This window comes from Amblyomma maculatum, chromosome 2 (genome assembly GCF_055883805.1).
Source record: "Amblyomma maculatum isolate TAMU_Amacu chromosome 2, ASM5588380v1, whole genome shotgun sequence".
Taxonomy (NCBI): domain Eukaryota; kingdom Metazoa; phylum Arthropoda; class Arachnida; order Ixodida; family Ixodidae; genus Amblyomma; species Amblyomma maculatum.
Genome location: NC_139345.1, coordinates 168,830,569 through 168,856,933, shown reverse-complemented (window position 1 = coordinate 168,856,933; position 26,365 = coordinate 168,830,569). Strand labels below are relative to the sequence as shown.

The following is a 26,365-nucleotide window of genomic DNA, read 5'->3' as shown; positions in this document are numbered from 1 at the left end:
TCGCAAGCGCGGGTCTCCGGCGCCGCGAGGTTTGGCAATTTCGCGTTCCTACCTTCGTGTTCTTTTTCTTGTGCTTCCGCGTTCTGAGTTTGCAATTACGCTTGCAAGTAGCATTTAAGAATGCCGTAAAAAGCGCGCATTTGATTGGCCAGTTGCGTCTCGCCGGACCGGATATTGTTTTAACCCATCGAGTCGTGACACGCTGCATATTATTTTAGCTGGAAAAATTTTAAAACTTGTCTAGCTGTCCTTTTTTTCACACGCAGTAGGCGTAGCAAGCGACGGTATGTGCACTGGTGACACCTTGCCCGCAGGTTTTAAAGAGGAAGCGATAGAAACAGGATTCAGGTCGTGCTTGACTTTGTTGTCGGCGGTACTCAAGATGCCGTCGTCGGTAACATTCGGTTCTGAGAGCCAGATATTCCATTACCTTAGCAGGGGTCTATGTGAAGCGGTACCTGGAAAGGACACGAACGATTCGGTGCTTCTGATATATAGCCGTGCCTCGGTGCGCTGCGATGCTTTCTAAAGCTTCCGCGTTTGCATTCTCGCGTCTTCTCACGGAGCCAGCACTACCTTTATCATACAGCACAGACGCGCGACCGGAGAACGGCACACACGCCCGGGGCCGCGCGTGCAGTGTCGGCATTCCCAGCCGGCACGGCAGGGCGGGGGTCGGGAGAATAGTCGGGGCCGCCGTTGTGCGTGCCCGCCTGACCGTGTCCAGCTTGCGTGCGGCTGCGCATTCACTTCCTCTCTTCTCCGCGAGTCGCTACCTTTTTCTTTTTTTCTCATCTCTCTCTCCCGCCCCCTTACCGGGTTCTTTTCGAGCGGCAGGTGGCTGGGGCAGACCCCCTGCGCGGTCGGCGGGGCGAGCTGCGTTTAGCGAGGCGTGCTTGCGTGTTGTTCTTACCCTCGGGTGCCGCACGAGAGGTGACCAGCAGCTTCCCCCTCGGAGACGGCTGTGCACTGTTCGCAGTACTCGGCCCTTTTAAAGTAGGGACAAGGGCCGAGAATGCCTTGGACCGTGGTGCTCTGGGGCGCGCTTTTCGGTGCCGCTTCTTGGTTTACCGCTGGCGGGAAGGCAACTGCTTCTTTTTACTAATTGACGTCGCTCACCCCTCCACATGTGCCCCAACCTGCGGTGACGGGTTTCGTTCGAAGGAACAAAGGGGCTTTCTTGGGCGAAGGTTATTGCGTGCTATGAGCAGGGTTCCACTGCAGGTGTGTCGGTAGAAGAGATTGCTCTCCCATGGGCGCTGTGCTCTGAACACCAGACCCTGTCATCAGTGTGCATAGGGGTGGTCAGAAGAGGGGTGCAAGCGCGGCTAGAGTTCCTGGACCTGAATTCCTCAAGGACGGCCCATCCAGAAGATCCAGCAGAGAGCACATGTTTGCTTGCAGAGATTCCCGGGAGCACTTTTGTCCCCGCCAGACGCGTTTATCATGCGAACATTGGGGCGTGACATGTTTGGCAGTTAGCAAAACAGTGATCGTTCTCAATCTTCCAAGCATCGCTAGAAAATCGCTGTCTTGACAGTGCATGCTTTGGCTCATCTTTTTTTGCTCCTCTGCCTAGTTTCTCCAGTAGCTTGATTGCACGGGGAAAGAACCCGAGCTCGCAGAAACACGCTTCCATTTTTGGTCGCCGTGCCCCACGGGATGCTTCTCGCAGTCGGAACCGTTCGATGCGAGGCGCGCGCGCTCAGGCATAAATAAGGGCGGCCGACAAGGGCGGGATACGAATGCGAGACAGGCACGAACCAAGAAACAGCGTCGCGTCGGTGAGCCCTGCTGCGCATGTTGTCCGGGCTCTGGGGATTCGGGGCCTGCGTTCTCCGGCAGTCTGGTTACACTTTTGGACGTTCGTAGGCGCCGTTCCGAACCTCACTCGGGAGAGCATTGATCCCGCACAATCGGTCATGCCGGTCCCGCATCCGAAGGCTTCGCTATCGAGGGCGCCCGCGTCGCCGCCGCGGACGATCATACTCCCTTCCCACTCTCCCCCAAAGTTCTCTTTTTCACCTCTGTGTCTCTCTCCTTTGCCTGCATTCGACAAAGAAATATTGCGGGGTTCCGAGCTGGGGGGGGGGGGGGGGGGGAGGGGGGGTGCTACTCGTTTTTGTACCTACCTGCGGTTTACTACGTTCTTTCTGCCGAGATTGAGCGGGTGGCTCAGTGGCCGGTAAGCTGCATCTGGCCGAAGGATTGTGCGGTGTACTTTTAGCCGTATATATATATACCTATATATCATTGAGCAATTAACGTGTGACGGAAGGCGGGCACTGAGTGTCCACAAGACCGTTGTAGTGGTGGCTTCGTTGAACAAGATGTAAGTGGGTGTTGCATCGCACTGACTGAGGCGGCCTAAACACGGAGGACGCAGTGTGTGACGCTTAAAATTACGTTGCCGGTAGGCTCTCTGCAGCGGTGTTTCCGTATTATGCGTGAGGTGTGTTTTGACTCCGCACTTGAGGACAAGAAGTATTCCTGACCAACGCAGCAGGCGTGTAAAGCTGTACTGGTTTCATAAATGTGTAGTGTTAATAACGTTGTGGAGATGTAAGCTGGTATATTCCCTACAACGCCGGTTAAAGATCACCGAAAGCTGTCACGCCGTGTATTGTCTCCACCGTCGGACTGTACTGAAGTTTACCTCCATCTCGGCATGTAGTGTTTCGCCGGGACCTCAGTCCAAGACAGCAGAGTGACAAAGTCGCATCAGACTCCGAACGCTGACTTCGTTGTCGCCACGTTATGCGTGCTCCGAAACACGCGCAGTCGACAAGCATGTGGTGGTTGCCGAATCTTGGCCAGCGAGCCGCATGAGATATAACGCCATCCGCACGCCGTCCGTTCTGCCTGTTGTTATTGTTGCTGTAGGAAGAAGGAAAATAGAATGCACGGGGCTGCTACTCGTGTGGACAGAAGAAAAAGAAGAGGGAGAGAAAGACGCGCGCCGCAACAACAGCAGTCGTCCACCACCTGAGCAGTGGCGGGTGCAATGACGGCCTACAACAGATAAAATTCGGTAGCTGGCTAGCCACCGCCCCAAGCGGCGTTCACCTACCGTCCCAGCCCCGTAGGGCCAGGAACTGCGCCCTTCACCCCCTCTCCCGTTCTGCCTACTGTTAACCGGCCGCGGCGCTCACGGCGGTGTTTAATCGCCCCGTAACGTAGCATTGAGAAGAGCCAAAACGGAGGAGAGTTGGAGCGAGAGAGAGAGTGTGAGGAGAGCGCAAGAGTAAAGTGCGAACAGGAAACGCGTCGGAACAGGAGCCGGCAGTGCTGCGGAAGTGAAGATCGTGAAAAAGAAGCGCCGGCGGAGGAGGATGAGCAGGAGGCGAGAACAGCGAGAAAGAACGAGAGGGAGTGGAAGAGCGACCGCAATCGAAACCGAAAGAAAAATAAAGTTTGAGTTCGCGCTCGCGACTTACTGCGGGGTCTTTTCGAGCGGAGCGCCGGGTAAGGAAGGGGAGGGCATTCGTGCCGCGCGCGTTCCCGCTGGCCGACCGACTAGCGAGCGGCGGCGTCGAAAAGCGGGGGGCGTGGTTGCTTGTCGGCCGCGTTCTTTTGATGGCGGTGGTGGCGGCTGGCGCGTTTGGCGTGGAGGCTGCATTGTTGAAGCGGCCGCTGCGGAGCCTGTTCTGTCGCAGAGTGTTGCGTAATTATCTCCTTGGCATTGCTTTAGTCTCCGCTGATGACATTTTTTTTTTGTAATTTTTACAGCGATGTGCGACTAATTCAGCAATTCGTTCAAGTCACGGCGCGTGTAACTCTAAATGCTGGATACCGAAGTCCGCGCTTATTCGGCAGTTAATAGTCAGCCATGAATCGCGGTATTCTGCAGCTGGTGTCGTAGTTCCAGGTGTCATGCCATTACGCGCAGTCAGTAACCAAATTTGCTCACCATTGATTTTTGTTTCCGCGCTTTTCACGGCCACTCGTCGAACTCGAAGCGTCCGTTGACCTTACAAGGTTATCTGTATACATCACTTTTGCAAGATTTTCTAAGGTTATCTGTGGTTTGGTTTACGGGGTTTAACGTCCAAAAGCAACTCAGGCTATGAGAGACGCCGTAGCGGAGGGCTCCGGAAATTTAGACCACCTGGGGATTTCTAACGTGCACTGACATTGCACAGCACACGGGTGCCCTGCTTTTCGTCTCCATCGAAAAGCGGTCGCCGAGGCCGGGATTCAATCCCGCATCCTTGAACTAGCGCCGTAACCACTGCGCCACCCCGGCGGGGCGGGGCACATCACTTTTCAATCAGAGTCATTAAGACCAGCGTCACCCAGAGAGTAAGGATGTAGCGGTACAACTCTTTTCAGAGCTCAGTCAGCCGCCTTTGCCCGCATCTGGCGGCAGGACCACGACGCGACCTCCGGACTCCGCGTCGCTGCGCTATTTTCTTGCCTTTTCCTCTGCTCAGCGGCCCAAGCATGCATCGCGTATCTTCCGGCGTCGGCGCGTTTTCCCGAGTGTTCCAGGAAACGCGGCCGCCGATCCTGATTTATCAGCCGCTCTTCGCGCCCCGCCGTGCAGTCAGTGCTCCCACTACGACGCAACCGTAGCCGGCTTCGCCCTGCCAGGTTCCCTGCGCGCTTCGCCGTGTGTTCCGAGGCCGCGGCGAGACCCGACTGCAGCGCTCGCTCGCGCATCGCTGTGCTGACGCTGTGGGAGGAAATCGGTACTCATGTTAACTTGTGCAGTGTGACTGCTGTCTTTGCCCTTTCGCGAGTTAGGAAAAGAGTACCCATAGTTATCCGATACGACTGTCCCACGTACCGGCAGTGCCTCATATCTAATTGGTTCATGATGCCGTACCTGTGGTCGACATCACGGTCTGTCGGCTCCGCACAGTATTTGGTTCCAAGTTCAAAGCACGTGGAATGCTACCATACTTTGCTTGGATGAGGAGAGTGTGTTTTGGAGGCTCCGTTGACTCTCGCGGCATCGCGATGTTCCGCGGCCGTCTATCGTCAGCGGTGGAAAAATTTGGCAATATTCGGAAATAATCATTTTCGGTACAATTTGATATCATGTATTGAGCAGGCGCTCCATAGGAGCCTCTCATTATCATTATTATTATTCCCTGACTACCGGTCCTCGCCGGGGCTTATTCTCCAGCTCAGCGATCGCGCTCACGGAAACTGCGACGGGGCCGCTGCTCTGCATTCTTTTGAACAGAAAGGCCTTCGACCGCAGTCGGGTCCGATGCGCGTCTACACTGCGGGAGAGAGTTGTAAAGAGAGAGAGAGAAATGTGAGTTTGCGCTGAGGCACGTGCGCCGTCCCGCTGTTCTGTCGGTGCGCGTTCGCAGTTCAAGGGGCGGAGGGAGGGAGGGAGGGGGTAGTCGAAGACGAGAAGAAGGGATGGGCTCCCGCTTCGCAGGCAGGAGGAGGAAGGGAGCATCGCCGGCGACGGGACAAGATACGCGCGCGTGATGGATGGTCCGTTTCACGCCCGGTCGCCGCGGCCGCTGGCGGCGGGAGCGCAACACGCAATTTGGCCGGCCACGACCGCCCGCAGCTTTTTGGGACCGCCGCGGATGGCCTGCGGCCCCCACCTGTTTCCTTCTCTCTCTCTTTTCCTATCCTGCGCCGGACTGCTTGGTTTGGCTGCCGCGGCGCAGCGAGGTGCCCCGGTGCCCGCGCTTTCGACTTGCTAGATGTCCTGCCCTTGCAGTCTACTTGCGATTTGTGTTTTGTCTTGCGCTTGAAGGTCCGTGTTTGTCTGTTTCATTGAATTCGCTTTCCAGCGATTGTTGTGGTGGCGCTAGTGACAGGCCGTCCGGTACCGTAAAATGGAGGCGGCTGCAGAGCCTTTTGCTTAATATTTGTATTTGAGGAAGCTTTTTTCTTAGTGTGAGAATCGCGCGGATGTATGTATACTCTTCCGCAGGTACAGACGTGTCGTCGCGTATCCGATTTAATCTTGCGTCAGCGTTTTAACGTTAGCGCTTTATTTAGGGCGTTGCAGTCTCAAGCGTCGCTTACTGGTCAGCACTCCTAGCTTTCCACGCATGCGGTTATGAAGGCTCCAGAGGGACCTAAAATTCTGTCCTGAGTATGGGTACCGTCCGGTGTCTACTGTCCACTGCGTTATTCACTCGAAAAGGGCGGAACATCTGCGACATATGTGCTGCATGGCTACTGTTTGTGAGGGGTAATTGTGTGCCTAAAAGGTATGCCATAACAGATGGGCTTCCGCCCAAATGTAGATCCTCTTTGTGACGAGAGTACTTTGCTGTCGCGAATTGCAGTCTTCTCTAAACCCGTGCGTCTAGAGGCGTGAATATCAGACGCGCGGCATTCCTAGCGTCCCTAGGATGTGATGGCCTACGCGTGGTGCGCAGCCGTTGGTCCTTTCCGCGGTGGCGTGAATTGGACGTCGCAGCGAAAAGCGCGGCACTGGAAAGAAGCCGGCAGCGTCCTTTGTTGTTTCATTTTAACCCGCTCTTCACTGCTACCGCCGTACCAGCTGGTCGGAATCGCGGCGAGCCACACACCGAGCTCTGCGGGAGGGCGGCACTGTATGCAAAGAGCGCTTTCGTTTGGCGCCCGCACCGGCTGCTAGTTGCACCTACGCCCCTTGCGCGCCTGCAGGCCGCGCGTGGCGGATAGCGGCAGCCTCGCGTTAATTAAGCGTGGCGTGCGAGGACTAATGAGCTTCGCAGAGGAGGCATCCGGCGGCCGCTCTCCGAAGGGTTCGCGAGCCGTTCTGTGTCGCGCCACGGACGCGTCTTTTGCATCCCTCTCTCTTTCCATCTTTCCCCTTTAACCAGTGGCATTAGTCGCGAACCGTGTCTGCGCTGGATTGGGTGGGGAAGCCTGCCTGCATCTCCGCGCCGCTGCCAGTGCCCAGCCCGCGCGGTCGGCGAGAGAACAGTGGTTGCTAGCAGCTCCCGTAGGAGCCGTGGTGCTGTTTGTTGCCCGGAACAATTTATGCCGACCGCTGTTGAAGAGTGCGTGTCACGCTGAACATTGGAGTCAACACAGCGGCTTAGACATGCCAGTGCTTCCGGGAAGCTTGGAGCGAACAAGTTTTTTCAGTCCTAACTTTTCTGTCTTTGACGTTGTTTTCTTTGCTCTGTTGATGTCCGCGTGTCGTAGTGGGGTACCGTGAATGAAACTCGAGAAGCTTGTGGTACACTTTTCCGGTGTGATACTAACGGACAAAGTGTGCATGCTGAGGAATTGGCGCGACACCAGATATTACGGCTCCTTGCGAAGAAGCGCACTAGAACGGAGCAAAACGGAAAATAGGCAGGGATGACGAAATTTAGAAGCGGTTTCCTTTGCGACTCTCTCGTTGCCGATGTATGTTAAACCGCTGTTTAAAAATCATTATCGTGCCTCCCACAGTAGCCCGTATTATTCGGGCCGGAAACCGCACATGACTATCGCGGTGGACTAACTAAAGTCAGGTCTGAATTGAAATTGATAAAGAAGACACCCAGTGCACCAGCTGGTGTGGACTGCGTCTAGGCGCTCTTTAGACGTCACAGGGCGAGCCTTCCCTGTAGGCCCACGTGCCTTTTCTTTACCCCGTCATTCAAGCGTGAACTCATTGTGCTTCATTTTTTCTCTCTGCCCCGCAGGCAACGACGGTGCGGATCCAGAAGGAAAACGGCGGTGAGTTTCCCTTCTTTCTTCCTCTCTTCTGGGAGCACTGTCTCTCCACTTATTGCATGTTGCGGATCCTTGAACGGGGGCCGCACTTCGGACGAATTCGAATGTAACAGAGCGAATAGGCAGTAAGGTCAAAAGAATTGCAGAAGACAATAATCTTAGGACTATTGGTGTCCAGTCGCGCTGCTCTTGCTTCAGGACGACGTTATTGTAAGGCCCTTGCCTCTAAGGAGGGGGTGATTTGTGTGTGTTATCTTCTCAATTTCCACCAACGCTCAGCTGGGCGGCGCTATAGATTTATCCTGTGTTCAAGAAAAGCTTTAGCAAAGTAATGAGGCGAGAACATGCGATGTTTTCGTGTCGCTACGGTAAGGCAAACAGTAAACGTAAACGATGAACCTAGGACGGCGCCGTGGGAACAAAGATTAAAGAGGCAAAGGCGACACTAGCGCCTAACTGGCCCCGCGGGATCCGTGCTGGCCGCGCGGATGCCCCGTCCTTCGGCGCGGCTTCACTCCGGCCGCCCGAGAACGAAGACGGAGAGAGGGGGGCGGAGAGGTGGCCAGGGCACCGGCAATTAAGGATGCCGGCGGCGAGCGTCGTAGCCGTCGTCGTCGCCGTAGCTGGTATTCCCAGGCTGCCGAACGCTCGCTCGTGCGCGGGCGCGCGCGCCTCACATTTGGCTCCCAGCCCTCGCCGGTTCCCGGGCCGCTGCGGCCTGAGTCACCGCGCTGCCTTCCGCCGCCGCGTCCCGCGGGTGATGAACGGCCCCGGCGGCCCCGCGACGAAATATAATTAGGGGACGGCGGCTGCGTGCCCCGGCAGGAGCGAGCTTGGCCCGAGCGAGGCGGATCGCGCTGGGAGGACTCCCTCGTATCTCCCCTTCCCCGTCTCTCCGGAGAAGGCCGCGCGCGGGGCCTCATTAAATGCGGCGGCCGCCGCTGCTGCGGAGTGGAGTTAGGCGCGGAGTACCGCGAGGCTTGCTTTGGCGTCGCCCGGGCTCTGTCGCTGGGATGGGGGCTGCGTGCCCCGGCGGCGAACGAAGGCCTAGGCGGCGCGTTTTTACGGCCGCCGGGCCGCTTTTCTTTCTTTATTCTTTTTTTTTTCCTGCGCGAGATGGGCATTAAGGGAATTGAAGGCCCGTGCTATGCGTCGTGCCTGCCCCCCCATCCGCCTGCCCCAGGGAGTCTCGCGCAGCTGCGAGAGCCGATATCCAGTGCACGCAGGCGCGGCCAGGGTCTGCCGCCGCGACGTTGGAAATCTTTGGAGCTTACAGCTGAAGAAGCTCCGCTCGGGCAAACAGCAGCCGGCGCCGCCGCACGGTATGCGGAGGGAAGCCGGACGAAAGAATACCTAGCGCGGCTGACGGCCTCTGTGCGCGCACTCTCTCGGGCCTGTTTACGATGGCCTTATATCTCCGCTGACAGTCGTCGACCGGTCTGGAGGGCGCTTCGGCTGGACATCCAACTTGTTTTGTTCCTTTCGAGAAGTCCCCTCTGCGGTGGCTGCAGCTCAGTTATGCTGGGCACCTTTATCCCATTACTCCGCCTTATCGGGGCTTGGGTTTCTTGTGTAGCACGACGAGACAGCGTTTAAAATCAGGGGCATTAGACCCGCTCTTTCGGGGCGTTGTGGCCGTCACAGATGGACCCATCCTGTGATCGCCTCTTCGAAAAGCCCGGCGATGCTGAACTCGTTCACTCATGCGGAGAACTAAATGTTCACAGTCTTCTGCCGTCGTTACATTTCTCCCCCAGCAGCGCTTGCTTGCTAACTACCGCGAATGGCGTCGCTGAACCCTAGCCAGCAAGCATTCCGTCGAAGACAAATTCGTAGTTGCCGCTTTTGCGAGGTGGAACGGAGTGGCACCCATCTTGCTCCGTAGCGCACTGATGAGACCACTGGCAAGTCTTTACGCGCAGGTTTTCTAAAAGCCCTCGGAAGCGCCAGTAGGCCCAGTGCTTCGCATCGTAAACCTCCGTGCCGTCTTGGGCACCCGTAGCGGCTGCAGCGCCCCGGGGGACCGAAGAAACGAACAGGCCGCTTTTTTCGTTTTCTTTTTTGTTCTCGCTCGAAATGCGTTCGCGCGTGGTGGCATCTCCTCTCGGCGGCGGCACAGAGCCAGGAAACGATCGCGCTCTCGGCGCGGCTTCAAAGAGCGCGGCCGGGCTGCGGATGCGACGCTTCGTTGGTTCTGGCTTGGCGCGCAAGCAGCAGCGGAGACGACGACGCGTTGCGGAGGCTGGTAGCGCGGGCGACGGGGCTGCTAGTGACTGTTCGGGAGGTTTCAAAGGACGGAGAGGGCGAGTGAGGCAAGCTTTTTGTCGAGGTTGCGTTCGTGGTGCGCGGCCCCTTTTTCCCCGAAGAACATAGCGTTCGCTCGCACGACGCTTTCGAGTAGCGCTGGCAAGATTCACGGGAAGCTTTAGCCGGCGGCCGCGCACAGTGGCTGACCGGTCGTTCAAAGGAAGAGCAGAGAAAGGAGCGTCGTCGGAGTGAGGAAGGAGAAAAAGTTTTTTTCCGGACTTTATCTGTACGTACAGCTATCTAGTACGTCGTGTCGTTTATGGCCGCGCAGCCTGAAGGCCCCTTGAATATGGTCCGCCGGCTGTACTCTGTGCTTTCGTTGTGGGTCGTCGCTGTAATAACGAGTCACCCGCGCGTCGTCGAAGAGATCACCGTGCGGACCGAGCAAGGCGCCATTAAAGTTGGGGGCTAAGGCAGTTGAGACGGTTGCCGTCGTGGAGCGCCGTTGTGACGACTTGCGTGGCGTATTTTTTTTTTTTTTAGTCTCATTCTGTTGGTTAATCGTTTGCTGCGTACTTAGCAATTCTAAGGAGCAGCAAATGTGCGATCGTTGTTTGTGTCTTCTTGAAGTAGAGCGCGAGCTATCCTTCTTTTGGGTGAGCTGTTTTCTTTCTGTCCTTCCGACCGAGAAGATCAGCAAGCTTAAAGAAAAAGAAAGAATGAAATAAAATGCGCGCTTCCTTTTAGGTGTTGTGTCACACTAGAAGCGAGCGATATTTATCTGAAATTCCAACCGCGCGGTTGTTGCAAAACGTTTTTGTGCTCGCCACCGCTACCACTTATTACCTGAACGTCACTTCACTGCAGAGCAAGTACAGTCTTTGTCAAAAGTGTAGAGCACGGCGGGTCTGCTTCTGAGCCACTTCCTGCGGCTTGTAATGCATTTCCTGCGTTCCTCAATCTCTTGGTGGTAAGAAGATTTTTTGCCCTACCCTCTCTAATGGGGAAGGACCTCCACTTTGCTAAATTAGCGCCACTACACGGCTCAGAAGCGGACCCCCTGGGCTATACATTTTTGACAACGGCTGATACCGCGTCCGAGCCATCTTCGGCTGTCCCAGCTATTATAAGGACTATTTTAATCATACCACTTCACTCTGTCTAACAGAGTATACATAAGCGTTTCTTACTTTGGCATCCGCCCTGTTCGCCGGATAGACTTGCAGATTATCTGCTGCACGCATTGCACCAAACACAGAATTATACGAAGGAGTTCACTTCTTGTCTTCTTCTACTACCTGAATCCTGACCCCCCTTTGCGCCTTTCGTTCTGCAGGCGTCCGGTACTCGATTCATCCCAAGAAGCGCAAGCTTGATTCGGAAGAACAGTCTCCATCGCCACCCACTCCGCCGTCGGTGGCACCGGCTTCAGAAGAAAACGAGGACCTGCGCCCACCAGCGCGCCACGCTTCGCGTAGTCCCGAGAGGGCCGATCCATCCCGCAGACGACCAAAGAGCCGCTCGGCCGACGGCCTCTCGTCGCTGCGGCCTGAGCTTCGCCAGCGCAGGATGCAGTACCACGCAGTTCGCAGGCGGAAGCTTCGCTCGGGACTCGACATGATCCGTCGCCGAAAGAGGACCACGCCCTCTGCCACCGCCAAACTGGCCGGAAGGAGCGACCGCAAGGTGCGTGTTGGCAACCAACGTTTCACTGAAGCTTGATAGTAATAAAACCCTTTCATTGGTACTCAGCGCTGGTAGATGCTTGTCGTGCATGAGTGTCAGATAGCGGCGTTGCTTGAATTCTCTTTACTTTGGATGCAGCCCTTCGGCGAGCTCAACTATGGCGGCGCACCCCCTGACCTGAGCAAGATCCCACTGAACAAGGCCACGGGCGAGACTGTCCTCCACCGTGCCGCGCGCCTGGGGCACGTGGTGAGTGGGCGCTACGGCATTCCATTTCTCTTTGAATGTGTCGCTTTCGTTTCCTCTTGGTTCTTAAATATCCATTTCAACTTTTCTGAAAAAGCGCTCGGTAATGTTTGCTTCGCCACATGTCTGGGTGCTGTCAGGAGAAGACTCCTTCATGGAGGAACAAAAATTGGCTTCGCAGCTGTGTCGTCTCTTACCTGGCTTTCCTTCATTTTGTGCGTGAACGAGATTATTCAACGCTGATCGGAGGATGATCGTAGCAGTCTAGCGGTGGTAGCGGGTTGTTGCAGCGCTAGTTTTAAAGAAGTACCTTTGGTCGGAGAATGTGTTTCGCAACAAGGTGGAACTGCTGTTCTCAATGATTGGCACTACCTCATGTGAAGGTGCTCGCCTTTGAATGACCACCAAGCGCCCCAACATCGAAGTCAAGCTGCCAGACTTTCTAAGGTATTCACAGTAGTACCCGCTTTACAGTCGTAGCGCGAGTCATGGACACCCATTCGCCGTTCGGCATGGCATAGTCAACGGAAATAAGACCTTCAGTGGGTTGAAAGAAACCGAGCAACCCGTCAGCGCCCGACTCGGAGTCGTTATGCGTGGCTTCTCTTGAACTTGTTTATTAGCGCTGTGTTAATCTGTCGAAAAACTACATGGATATCTACAAAGCTGGAACTTTTGCAAGGAAAGGGCGCGCGCGCGCCATGCACAGAGATGCGTACCGCGGTTACGTTCTTCAGCGCCGCCGCCTCTCTTGAGGAAACGGCTTTGAAAAAAAAAAAAAAAAAAAATGAGCTAGCGGCCAAGACGGCAGCGTCGTCCAAAGCCACACACCTAGCTCGTCTCAGGTCGCGCTTTGACGCACAGTCGCCTTAGCCAGCCGAAAATAACCGCGCGCCTTCGGCCTCCCCTGCCGCTCTCCCCGTGGGGGCCAGAGATCGAAGTGCGCCGCCGAAGATGCCTCTGCTGGCAGCTGTGGATTCGGCCTCGTTTCGTGCGCGGACCGACCCGACACCCGCGGCCATTCTTCGCCCCGACCGCTCCCGGCCGCGTCGTGCGGAGGCGCCCAGTGCGTCGCAACCGCAGCGAGACTTCCGTGTCGTCGCCTCCCACGCGCGGCGGTCGCTTGCGTGACGCAGACGGCGCCGCCCCGCGATGCCCTGGATTATCGCTTCTCCCCCGCCGGCGAACACGTGCGCAGGGGCTTAGCGCGAGTGGGGCCCCGGTTCGGTGGCGCCCCGCTACGCTTTCTGCGTCGTTCGTCCCGCTGTTGGTGTCCGCAGTGTGACCGCGTCATAAGAATCCCAGCGTAGGGCACGCGTTTGCAGCTGTGAAGAGAAAGATGCAATAAAGCCGCCTCTGCGAATTCAGACGGCGCCGGATTATACTTATGGCTCGACGCAGCTGACTCTACAGCGTTCAAAAGAGGATATTCTGAATATAAAACACCGATTGGCTGTATCGTGTGATAAGGCCGCTGGGGGTAAAAATGCCTTGCTGAGCGGTGGCTGACGCGTGTGCCTTCAAAGTAGCGAAGCGTGGATTAGTTATGCCCGAGAGCGCGGTCCCGAGAGTTTAAGAACACAAGGTTTTACCCAAGCAGCTGCAGTCTCTAGGTACCGATCTTGCTAGCTACGCTAAGCCTTGCTTCGCCGAGTGTCCGCATCTCTTCTCAGAGCCGGAACTGTGTTCTCTCCAGCGTCCTCTGCGCGTTCTTGGAATCGCGAGCGGTACCACCTAATCTCGGACGGCTCCGCGCTCGGCCCGCAGGCGAAGCGCGGCCTTTTGTTGGAGCGGTGGCTATTTTCTCGCCTCTCGTAGATACTGCTCGCGTGCACACGCCGCGCGTGTTGTTCGCGTCCCGCCCTGCAACAGCAGCAGCAGCAGCTGGCTCGCTCGATTGCGCGAGGCACCGGCAAGGGCACGGCCTCGATCGGCAGCCGCGGCCCGCGAGGAAAACACGGGAGTCCGCCGCCGCCTCCAACAAGCACGCGAAGGCCGACACCGCTCTGGTAGCGCCTCACGGAAAACAAAAGGCTGTCCGACAAAAGAAAAGAAAAATCCTTGTCAGTGTACGGCGAGCATTTGCCCGCAGCGCCAGAGGAGGGCTGGGAGGCCGGAATTTTCTCTGGTGTCCAGCCCTCGTCGATAGTTCGTCGCGGCAGCTCCTCGCGCGCGCGCGCCACTGCCCGTAATAGCGGTCGCGATCGTTCAGATACGGCTGCGAACACGGTCGTGTATCGGGAGTTCTCTGGGGGCGGACGGGCGTCGTGCGCGGCCTCGCCGTAGATAGGGCGCGTCGCTGGTGGAAATCACGTTCCAGCGCTCGTTAACGCAGACCAGAGATGCCAAGTTGGAACCCTCAGGTGACAAGGACAGTGCCGTTCGGCCATCGCTGTAGCGGAAGTGTGTAAATGCTACGCTGTCAGCAGGCTATCAAAAAAGAAAAAAAAATTGCGAAAGGTACAGCGTCCCTTCTGTGGTACAGGCCAACATTTGAGCAACGAAGCGTCAGTTCTTGTTGTTTTGGTTATTAGCGGCACCGAGGCGAACAACTTCCTTTCGTTTTGCAGCTGCGCTCTCTCGAATGAACCAGTGTAGCTGCGTAGCGTACAAGTGTTTCGTTCGAATGCCTGCTGCGCTCGTGAACAGAAAGGTCAGCGAACGGGAGAACACCCTGAAAGAGGCATGAAAAATTAGTAAAGAATTTTCGAGAATGATGGTCACGTTCAGGTCGTTTGGTTGTTATCTCACCGACGTCCCGGCATGGGCTGTGTACCTTCGCATGCTCGCAAACCTGTGCCCTCACCGCCCTTGCCCCGCTGCCAAGGCCAGCACTCAACGTGCTCACCAAGACGCAGGTCTAATGAATGACGCGTAGTGGGCGGAGGCGCGCGGGCAGGCTGTGGGCGTCTTCGCCCGCATGGAAGTAGCTCTCTACCCCGCGCGTTCAGCCGGGTCAGCGCGGGCAGCCAGGCGCTCCGGTTCACCGCCGCGCGCCGTAAACTGAAACCGGTCGGGGGTCCCCTGCCTGCGTCGCTAATTGGAGGAAATTGCCGTCGCCCGTGCTGCTCGCGCGTTCCTGCTCTTTCTCTTGGTTCTCGGAGGGGAAAAGCAGCGGAGATGAGCTGCTCCTCCTCTTCCCGTCTATCCACCAGTCTGGTGATCAGAGGCTTCGCGGATGATGAGGGCTGAGTTGCAGAGCCAGCAGAACCGTGGTCCCTAATAGGCCCAGCGGTGTCTCGGGTGTCGCTTTGAAACCGGACACGGCTGCGCGCACCAGGGAATAAATTGCGGCCGGGGTCACGGTGTACGTAGTTGGCGTAGCGCAACTTGTATCGGCTGGCCTGCTCTGAGCAGAGGCGGGGAAGGGGGCGATTGGTGGTTTTGCGCGTTGTGTAGCGGCTGCTTCCCGCGTCTTCGCCGCGGCCGGCCAAAAGCTCGTCTTGCGGCCCTTCTGGCTTGAGGTTTCGCAGCTGTATCGGTGCATAAAACACGTGGTAGAAAAAGGCTGCCGTCGAAAAATCTTATTGCTCGTTTGGGCTGCCGGCGTATCTCCTCTTCCGTCCTCGTTTTGTCGAGTCCTTGGTTGTGCGGCTTTTTTCGACTGATCCAGATATTCTATTCGAAAGGTGTGTGTGGGTGGGGAGGAGGGGGGGGGGGGAGGGGTGTTACAACGTCATCCTTTTTTTTGTCTTCCTCATTTAACCATCTTTTTCATTATGGTGAAAGCCGCGGATCCGCGCATATATACGAGCAGCTCTCCGTCCATGCACGGGAGGCGCAAACGAGCGGGCCAATGCGAGACGATGCTGTCGCGTCGATGCCCGTACTTCGCGCACACACCCGCCGTTGACTCACGGTCAACTTGCCCCAACTCAGCGACGCCGCTTCCCGGCACGTAGCCCCGCACGCGCGTCGTCGTATTCCCGCTGGCGCCTCGGGTTTCGCCCGTCCGGTACAACCGACCCATCTCTGGGCGGCGACGATTCGCGCTGTTCCCCCAGTGACGTGGCCGTATAATGCCATCGCAGGGGAAGCCCCCCCCCCCCCCCCCCCCCCCCTTCCCTTCTTGCTATTTCTCCTTATCTTTCACCCCCTGGGAACGCGCGTACAGCATAATAGCCCTCACAATGGCGGCTGTGCGCCGCGGTTTAACGTCACGAAGGGAGAGGTCGCGTACGCAGGTCTGGCCATCTGGCGGGGTCCCGCCTGCTCTGTTTCTTTCTAAAGGTGGGACGCGCAAGCCAAAACCCCTGGTTCACCCACATCATTCATGTTCGTGGTCTTCTGGCGCGCCCGCTCTCCGTTTGTGGCGTCATGTCGCCGTCACATCGCTGGCGCCACTGAGCGGCATTGCTGAAAGCGTTTTCCTTTAGTTTTACTAGTAAATGCCGCATCGCGGTTTCTGAGAAGGTGGAGTGAGAAAGCAAAACTTACGGTTAGCACATTTGCATCGTGGGCTTAAAGAAAAAAAAAATTCGCAGGAGAGTTCAGTTCGATCATCTTAAGTTCGGGGCGTTTATCTGACGCGCTTCTCGGAAAAGTGACCTACCCGCAGAGACATATGGCGCTGACAGGTAGCGAAAAATAAGAGTGAAGGAAACGAAAACATAGGACACCAATTAGCGGGGCGCGTTTAAACGTGCTTCATTGGCGAGGGATTTCTTCGGGGCTCTTTCGAGACAGGCATTCAGTTGTAAGGGGGCCGCTTTTGTCCCCTGCAGCGGATTTCTTTTTCCTGTTGAGCGCCTTACATCGAGGCCGCCGCCATCTCTACCAACTCGCGGCGTCAGGCGGCGCGGCCTCCTGTCGGAAGTGATGCCCGGCGCGGGCGCGTCCGCCGCCGCACGTGCTATGCTAATAGAAGCCGTGACGAACGAGCGCCAGCCGCCGAAAAGGCCGAAACCGCAGGACGTCGGCTCAGAGAGAGATGCGAGGTGGCGGCTATGCGGTAGTACGGACAACACTTAGTTACGAAAAAAAGAAAAAGAACGCTTGAAGCAGTCCTCTTCTTGTCTCGGCGGCGCCGCGCGGCTCGCGTATATATTCAGCCAGCGGGCGTGCGTCCAATCGACAGGTGCGCACGGCGTGATTTTCGTTTTTTTTTGTTCTTTCTCCCCCTGCATGGCTTGGCGGACGACGAGCGCGGTGCGGCCGCTGTATTATTCAGCTGTCCGCCTCCGATCGGAGAGCGAGGCAGTCACCGGTGCCGTGCTGCTGCTGCGCGCAGCCTTCAACAGCGTGTGCGCGCCACGAGGGAGCGAGCCAGCCAGCACGCCGAGGCTATTTTCTCCCGCCGCTCTCGGCAGCGAACGGCGGACGGTGCGTAGCGGCGAGCGAGCTAGACGGTCGCTCGTAGAGTCTGAGATGCATGTACTACGTGAGTGCGGAGCAGATCGAACCGCGCCACGCATTTCCTTTTTTTATATATGCTGGCCCCCCGTGCGCGTGATGAATTCCATCGCTGGCTCTGCCCCGGCCGCCTGCGCCTAAAAAGGGCCGCACTGTCCCCAGTTTCATTCGTACAGTGGTTTTGTTGGCAGTGATTATTTTATCCGTGAAATGCCCACGGGGAGTGACAAACCCTGCGCTGGCAAATGAAGGTGTGCCACGTAGTTGTGAGAGTAAAATAGACTTTCTTCTTAGGGCACTGGTAGGCAACACGTGAAAGTGCTGACACGTACCCGGCTTGACGCAACTACACTCGTTGAATAGAGGTCACTCGTCTAGTTAGCGCTAGCGCATTAAGTCCTCCGTTCACACCGTACGATTTGAATCTTTTCGAGCCGGCAGCCACGAAACCTACCCAGCTTGTTAGCCTCGCTGGCTCCTATGTTTGCCACTCGGGAGACGACGCACGCGAGCCGCGTACAGAGAGAGCCGCACTGCCGAGCACGCCAACGCAATCGATGCTCGAACGTGCGGGGGCAGCCAGCCAGGCGGGGGAAAAGAAGAACGCACGGGGGCCGCCAGTGCGAGTCCCGTCGGCCCTGCAGTAGACGCAGCAGCAGCTGCGCGTGCGTCTTCCAGGAAGCTTATCCGCTCTCGAGCCGAGGCCGAGAGGAGGGCACCCTCAATCTCTCGACGGTGGCGGCGGCCCCCCTACGTGCCCGGCAAGAAAGAAAAAGACCGAGACGCGCCCGAAATAAAGCCGACGCCACCCCGGCCGCCGCCGCTCACGCGTTCGCGCAACGCCTTGCGAAAGACCCTCCTCTTGGGACGGCAGCGGCAGCCAGTTCCGATGGCGGCCCTGTGAACGCGACGGCTGCGACGGACCGAGGGAGGGAAGAAAAAATATAAACAAAAAGCGAGAATGCGTCTCCCTGCGCACCGTGCGGCCGGGTCTACCGGAACGCGCGCGCGCATCAGGCGACGACTTCGACCTCGGTGGCCGCCTCCGCACGTACGGGCTTCGTCTACCAAATCTACTCGGACGCTGCCGTGGGCTGACGGCGGTGACGTCGGTCGGCGGCGCTGGACAAGCAGCCTGTGCAGGAGGCTTGCGTGCGGCGCCGCGTGTGTTTACCACCGTCCCGAACGGAGGCCGCTGCGAAGGAGACGACGACGCGATCCTTGACACGGAAACGCCGAGCGCGCGACGCCATTCTAGCAGCGGTAGACGGCTTCTGCGTCCCGCGTGCTTGTTTTGGAGGCCTTCCCCGAAAGGAAAAACCTCGGGCCTCGTCTTCGGGCGGAAGGTGAAAAGAGCTGCGCCTGCATCAGTCGCAGGAACCCGCATTCTGTCCGGCGAGCGGCTGTGGGACGCGCGAACACGCGAATGTTGCGCGTCACGCGCCAGAAAATTTTAATGCGCCGCCGCACACGATCCCTACGCGAAGGCTTTCCTTTTACTAGTATTTTTTTTTTTCGCTTAGACGCTCACCGCTGCTGCTTTATTGTCCCACCGGATGCCAGGCTTTCACGGTATTCAGTGTTTCGGAGCGCTGGCAGCGCGCTTCGCAGTTTTCTTCCTTGCCGCAGCGGCGTTGGCGCCAGCCTTCCGTTGTCGCGAAGCGCGCACTCTGGCCTTTAGCACTGAGTTTGGTGTTCCTGGGTCTTGTCGTTACGACACAAAAGACACTTCAACAACGCGGTTTAGCCACAGGGCTTGCTTGATGCTGGTGAAGCTGTTTTATGGGCTGACGCCAGCCGCGCGTTGGCTTTGTTCTTGGAAGGCAATCGTTGACGGGCCGCTCCAGCGCTGTGGGTTTTCTCAGCTAGCGACGTATCCCGCATCCAACGGTGTTGCGGGGGTCTGGCGCATAATCAGAGGCGCGCGCACGACCGTTCCACGGTGCTGTCCTCCCGCATTCCGCTGGCACTGGACCGCAGCGGCGGCGACGCCAAGGGCATCAGGAACCCTTATTTGCCGCCCTCCCAGAGAAAGAAAGATAGGGGAACAGCTATGCCGGGACCGGCCTGCGCTCATCTGCCGGCACCGCTGCTCGCCGGGAGCGATCAAAGTGAGCGAGCCGTCGTTGCCTCCCCTCCGCGATCGGCAAAAGCGCGCGCCGCTCCCAGGGAAATGAGGTCGTTTGGAGCAGCGCACGCTTCGCGCAGTTTGTCCGACCGGGTCCGCCTCTGTTTTCTTTTTTTGTTCGTTCTCCGCCGCGGCTCTCTGCAGGATGCCTCTTGCCGCTGATTGCGGCCCGGCCACTGGCTGATTGCTGGCGGCAATGTCTGTCGGTGCCGAAATCGCGCCGCCGCTGCCCTTGTCGGGGCGGGGCGAGGTTGCCCGTGTATGCGCATGGCTTCGCTCGTTGCCTGCGCGGCCCGTGCGGTTGCAACCACCGCTTCTGGCGCTTTCCCGTTTTCAGATGTTCACGTGGGCCTTTCAGAGTTGCACGGACAGTGCTTATTCTCGCTGTGCGTGTGAAGACTCAGCCCTGAGGATGAAGGTTGTTCCGGCGGCTGACGCACTCAAACATGACTGCAAAACCCTGCCTTTTAGCCGCGCCTCTTTGCGAGCGGCAGTTACATGGGTGTCAGAGCAGGAAATCGCAGAGGCGGGAGCAAAATTCCGGGCACAGGGGACGTCGACCCATCTGTCGTGAGCGTAGCGCTGGAGGAAGGCTTTTATTACGCTTGTAGGGTCGCGGACACGTGTAGCTAGTCGTTTCGTGCGAACGCACTTGCGAACTTGTTCGTTTTATTCGTCGAATTGAGCTGCTACGCGTGCGAAGATCAAGCCTGAGAATGGAGTATTCCCTTTGCATTGTTTCGTACTGGGGGAATTAGCAAGGAAGGCAAAAAGGCCATGCGTGCTCGTGCGACTTGTCGTCAATCTTCACATGCGATAAGTGTTGTCTGTAACGCGGTGCCGTTTGTGTGAAGAAACAGCAGGACTCAGAAAGCGGAGGAACACGCAGTGCGATTTCCCCGCACGAGAGAACAACACTAATTTCTTGCAAAAATGCTTTGTTTCAGCGCTTTTCTTGAGGACCTAATATGTCAAACGCCCACAAAAGCTTTGCGGAACATAAAAGCTTTTTTTTTTCTTCTTACGGAATTTAAGTATACTGCCATGAACTGAAGTATGTATATAGCACTTTGCTGTGCCTCCATCCAGACAGGGAGAAATTCATTTTTACAGTGTTCGTGTTCTTATAACATATCATATGGGTGAAAGCAGAGGGGGCGCGCTGGAGCGGCAGACTGGGCATTTGTTCAGTGACAATTTTCGTTGTTTTGTTGGTTCTGCAGGACCTGGCCTGGTGCTGTCTCGAGTCCCACGATGGCGGCTCTGTCGAGTCGTGCGACCTGAGCGGCCAGACTCCGCTGCACGAGGCCGCGTCGCGAGGACACCTGCGGGTCGGACGCGCCTTGCTGCAGTGTGGCGCCGACCCTAACGCCTGCGCTCACAACGGAAGGAGGTGAGTGCAATGCATCGTAGCTGTGTACCTAACGAGAGGTGGCGCGCGCCTTATTGCGCCTTATCACAAAGAGCTCTGTTTAAGTGCTGCAAGAAATTGTTTGAAACGAAAAGAAAAAAATGACCAAAGCAACCACAGAGGGTTTCTTCAGCGGGCCCGCTAAGAAGTCACCATATTTGTTTGTGAAGGCACCTGGGCCATGGTGCAGGCTTCAGAACGCCCACATCGGGGAAAAAAAGGAACAGTTTCGACGGGCGGGTCAAAAGAGGCGCTTGTCCGCCGACGCTGTCGGTTTCGCGGTACTCCAGCCGCCGCCCGTCGGCGCTTGTTTGCGCTGCTCGGCAGAGAAAGAAAAGAATAAAACGCGGCCGCTGTAGCCGACGCCTGCTGCTAGCCCAGAGAAAGGACCGACCGTCGGCGCGCGCGCGGCCTGCTTTCGCGCTTCTTTTCCTCTTTTTGCAGCTTTGCGCGATCGCGCCGACGCAGTTTTTTTTTTCCCTTGCTTTTCGACCCGCTCCGTGCGGCGCTCCTTTCCCGTCGGAACCCGAGCCTTGCCACCTCCGCCACGTGCGTGTTGTGCGCGCTCTCCCCGCTTCGTGGGGCGGCAGCGCAGTTGCGTGCCGGGGAAAAGCAGCGAGCAAGCGCGGCGGCAGGAAGTTTGCCGACGCCGCTGCAGTCGGCGCGTAAACACTGGCCTTCGCCGCTGTTGGCCTCCCACCCCTACCCACTCCAAGCTCCAAGCGCTATCGCCGTCGCTGTTGCTGCTTCGTCCGGTCCGGTCCCGGCGCGTCGCTTGCTCGCCGTAATCCGGCACCAGCGTGCGTGCGCTGAAAGGAAGAAGCCCGTGCGTGGCGCCGGGGCTTCTTGCCTGGCTGGGTCTTGGCGGAAAACACGGAACGGAGGATCTCAAAGATGAGGCTTAGAGACGACAGACGAATAGTGGTTGCACCGTGTGTGAGCCTCCAGTTTTTTTCTCTCTGGCTGCTGTTTTCGCGGGGGTCTCTCTTCATTACTGATATTTGTGCCTTTTCATATAAACCTGTAACAGGAGTTGAAAGTACTCTCGTGTCGCGTTGCCGATTCCTGGCGTGCCCTCGCGTTGATGCTTTCGTGTATTCCATCGTAAGCTTTAGCAGTGCGATAAAGTATGCATTTTGTGTTTATCAGCAGCGACAGCGAAATTGCGGAGGACAACGAAGCTTTCGTTGGTCGTCTCTTCACCGTGGAACTCGGAAAGGAAGCTGGTTGCGCCCCCCCCCCCCCCCCCCCCCCCCAATATTGCGCATAGGGCCATTTTTGGTGAGGGCGGTTCACTTGTCGACGTCGACAGTTTTTTGCAGAATTAACTGAGTATTGTGAAAAAAAAATATGGAATAGCCTACACGTTCCACACTCTTGCCACGCCGGCCCTGCCTCGCTGCGAAGCAACTGCCCCCAGTCGCTCTTGGCGCCTGTGCGGCGGTGGGCTGTGCGCCATAATCCGCCTTCCAGATGGCTGGCAGAGGCTCGAACGACCCCGTCCAGACGTAGCCGTGCGCGGGGCCGGAGGCGGCAGATGCCCCGCAGATAGGGGAGCCCTCTCCGTGCGTAGCCCTGCTGGACGTGACTTTTATCGTGGCCGGCAGATAGCCGCCGCCGTACTTCCCTCGGGAACGACTGAAATACGAGTTTGTCAAGCCGGGCCATGGCCCGCGTGCAAACACCGCCGAGGCGGCCGGAGAGCAAACTTGCTATTCAGAGCCTGCGCGCCCGGCCGTGTTTGCTGGTGGCGGGCGGATCGTACGCGTCGTCAGGCAGCCGGTTAGCCTTCGCTGGCCTCTGGAGCGTCCGTCCCTTAATCAGCTCGGATCCGTGAACAAACACGACGCGAGGACCTACGCTTAGAGCGTTCTGATTTGCGCTACGTCTCGCCGACGAAATTGCGAACGCGGGCCCGTCGCAGCAGCGGGCTGCGCTGAACACATGCGTACGCGGGAATAGAGGTCCTCGCGTGGCCGAGGAGGGTCAGTATTATACGAATCAAAGGTTGCGCAGGTCTGGAAAGCCAGAGGGGGGTGGAAAGAGGGGGGGGGGGGCGCTCACGTCTCACCGATAATTACGGCGCCCTTCGCACGGAGCAAACAACGCGGAAAGCTTCGCCGTCGCGCTAATCTCCTCCCGTGCTGTCGTGAGAGAAACGCTGCGCAGCAAAATTCTGCTGGCAACCGCGTCGACCAATGGCGCAACGGTTGCGACAGGTAGCGCCGTCTGTTATTGATTTCGCGGACCAATTTCCTGCGAGCGGGCCTGGCTGCGCTTGCGCAGTCTCTCTGCTCCCCTGGGTCTTCTCTTTCTGGTCTTTCCCTCTGTTTCTTTTTTGCATTCGCTTAGTTTCTGCGTCGGTTCGCGCACACGCGAGGCAGCTTTCGTTCCAGCGCTTCTGCCCCTCGGCGCCCTGCCTCGGCTCGGCAGCGCCTGTACTTAGCAGCCCCCACCCGGCCTTCCTGCCTGTTCTCGGGTCTCCGGATAGCGAGGGCAGGAATGGGGGAGAACGACGGGGGAGAGGTGAAGGCGTGCACCCACTTTTATCTTGGCGCGGCACGGCGGGTGCGCAGCCTCGGCCTTCGCTCCCCGGTTGTCCGCGATGGATCTTCTCTATCTCGTTGTTTTTTTAATATTCTTTGTGCGCCTGTTGGTCCTCTCCACCGATGGCAAATTCTCCCTCTCCCACTCAGGGATGCTTTTTCTTCGTGGGAATTCGCCGCTTCGTTCGTTCCGCGGGTGCCCGCGCCGCCGCCTCCGTTCCATCTTCGCTGGCCGCCGCCGCTGTGGGTTTCTTTTTTTTCTTCGCTGCGCCCGTTCGAGCGGTTCCCTCCGGTCGTAAAAACCGAACTCGCCTCGCACCGCGGTGGGAGCTGCGTGATCGCTGGGAGCCACCGCGGAGGCTTTTGCCGACGTTCGGCGGTCGAGCGCACGCGCCAGTTCTGCGGCTGGCCCCTCGGCGCGCATGATTCATCGGCTCGAGCCTCGTTTGTCGCTCTCTGGTTGCCGGTTGCCGGCGACGCGCTCTTCACCGCTTCGCGGCCGCTCAGGTCGTGCCAGGCGGTTCTGGCCTTCGCTAGTTCTTGGCTTGCTGTCACGCAGTCTCGAAATTTACATCTATTTAGTTTTGGGCGAGTTTAGGAATGATCGAATAGTTGATGCGCAGCCGCTCGCAGGCTTTATTACACCAGCCATTTGTGGCTTTTGCTTAACCGTAATGCCAAATGGCAAATAAAAACGATGCTATTTATCGAAAACTTCATTCGTGGCTAGTACTAGGGCTCTCGAACGTTCTTAGTTTCGAGATTTGCACTGTGCAATGTAGTTTTCGCTTTCTTTTCAACACTTTTAAGACCTCTTGTGCGTGAACGACGGAAACAATGCACTCCGCACTGTTCGCTGAGATCATTAAAGGCGGAATAAAGAGGAGACAGTACTGGCGAAGACGCGCAAGATCCGCAGCCGCTCTGCAACAACGACCGGCGTTTTCTTTTTCGGCTTTCTCTTCTCGTGCACGATGAATACATGTCCCGAGAGACATAAATAGCTGCTTGTTTACGTCCAAACCAGGCGTGGAAACAATGCCGCTTGTGCAGAGTCCGCGAGACAAGGATTTTTAACCTTCTGGCCTCCTGGCCGTCATGTCGCGACGCCGTCTCGCTCATCGCACAGTTTTTGCTGCTGCTTGTTTCTGTGTGCAGTCTAGGGCTTTCGTTAGTCTTTTTGCTCTTGTACTGTCCTGTGCCGTCGATTAGGATAATTGACAAAAATCGGTAAAAATCCAGGCTTGGGCTCACTTCAGTGCGAGGAGGCAGTTCGAGGGTTGTGCTGGGCTACAAATTGACCAACAGAATAACTGCATCGCCTAAAACCAGCTTAGTGCTCCGCGTTTCGCTCAGCGGTCGCGGCCGAATGCGCGGCGGCACATTTCGACTTTCCTAACGAGCCAACAGCAGCTGAGTTCAGCACTCCTCGCCGGCTTGCTTTGGTTACCGCGAATAATTGGACTAGCATCTGTAGACATGTTTAGATTCTTTGTGAAGATTTGCCGACGCTTAACCTCATGGCAACTCAGGCCAGGTACGATGACCTTATCTAAGATGGTTAGGTCGGGTCTTGCGGCACGGTCTCGTTTGGGGAGCGTTAAACCGACACTAGTTTTGCGTCACCTGCCGGGCGCATTTAAAGTGAATTCATGATGCCGGTGATGGTTATTTTTCTTTTTTCCTACCCACGCTATTTAGCTATGGTCGCAAGCGGAAAAGCGAAAATATCGACGAATGTGGCGACCTTACATATTTTTATTGCTTGACTCGACGTCCGCGGCTGTCTCGGCTCTGTTGTCTTCGGTCGCGACAGTTTGTCTCCGCCGTCTTTCCCTTTCTTTCGTCGCACTTGCGTCGTCGGCGAAAAACCTATTCTTCTTTTTCCTTCCCCTTACGCTCTCCCGGCCCCACTCGCTCGATCGCGCCATTTGATGGCTGCGCGTTGTACTGCTCGTCGGCGGCATTTTCTCGCCACCCGAGGCGCGAAGGAGGCAGCAGCGCGGCACAAAAGAACGCTGCGCGGAGGCGGCAGCGAAAGAATGAGCGCACGCCACGGCCACTGCTGTCTCCCCGCCGTCCGCGCGCGGCCTTTGTTTATTGTGCACGCGTGGCGTGACCGGGCCCGCCGAGCGGCCATCCTGCTGCTGTTGCCGCTGTGTGCGTCGCGGACGCTCGATGATGATGAGCCCGTAGCGGCCTTTTCTTCTCTCGCTGCCGGTGGGCGTAAGCGCTTCTCCACCGTGGAGGAGGCGTGGGAGGTTGCAGGCCGACCGATCGGGCCATTCTTTGCTGCGCGCGCTGGGCTTCTTTCCGCTTGCGGCCATCTTGCTTTTTTTTTTTTTTTTTTTTTTTTGGTTACGTGCATCGCTCTCTGCAGTTGCTGCATACGGTCGAGAAAGGGCCCGTGGCTAGTCTGTGGTGATTACCACTTTTGGTTGGACATGTTTTTTGTATGACCTCAAAGAATACAAGCCAGTGGTAGTGGTAATAAGTGAAAGCTAATGTAACGTTCAGATATACTTTTAAACTACGCATCAATACACCCATTTTTTATATATATACTTATTGAGTGGAATTGAGATGGGAGGGTATGCACTTTGCCGCGCTGAGACTCACTCGTATGAATGAATGTGCTTTGGCATAGGTATTATGCAGAATTCGGGGGTTTATAGGCTGTGTATAAGGGCCCTCATTGAAACTGATCTTGGCGAGTGAAATGACGCGGTTTCTCATTTCCCATCTTCTGTTCTGTGTGTGCTCAGGCCACTGCATGACGCCGTGGAGAAGGGCCATGTGGAGATGGTGCGCCTGCTGCTGTCTTACGGCGCCGACGCCACCCTCACCACCGGCTCCGGGCTGTCACCGCTCGAACTGGCCAGGTCGCCCATCATGGTGGAGTTGCTTAGAGGTGAGCGTCTCCGCTTTCATCCATAGGGTTCGTTTTATTTACTATCTATAGGATTTGCCATCTACCTGGTGTTGATGCCCTTCTCTTTCGTGATGAAACAGTGCTTTCTAGCCGTTAACTTTGTTTTCAAACTTTTTGCTATATATAAAGGGGAGTTTAAATGAATGAGCCGTGAAAGAGGGCTAACGTTGCAAACTCTTTTC

General features: G+C 56.9%; 1 protein-coding gene across 2 annotated transcripts in view; it reads left to right on the top strand.

The window, feature by feature from the left end:
• LOC146200399 (uncharacterized) overlaps nucleotides 1-26,365 on the top strand; it is a 59,566-nt gene that overhangs the window by 26,213 nt on the left and 6,988 nt on the right. For both annotated transcript variants that reach the window (XM_084595515.1, XM_084595516.1), the window contains exons 4-8: nucleotides 7,605-7,638; nucleotides 11,219-11,568; nucleotides 11,707-11,817; nucleotides 20,518-20,687; nucleotides 26,017-26,162. In XM_084595515.1, the coding sequence (XP_084451641.1) occupies nucleotides 7,605-7,638; nucleotides 11,219-11,568; nucleotides 11,707-11,817; nucleotides 20,518-20,687; nucleotides 26,017-26,162 (811 nt within the window). The remainder of the gene's footprint in view (nucleotides 1-7,604; nucleotides 7,639-11,218; nucleotides 11,569-11,706; nucleotides 11,818-20,517; nucleotides 20,688-26,016; nucleotides 26,163-26,365) is intronic.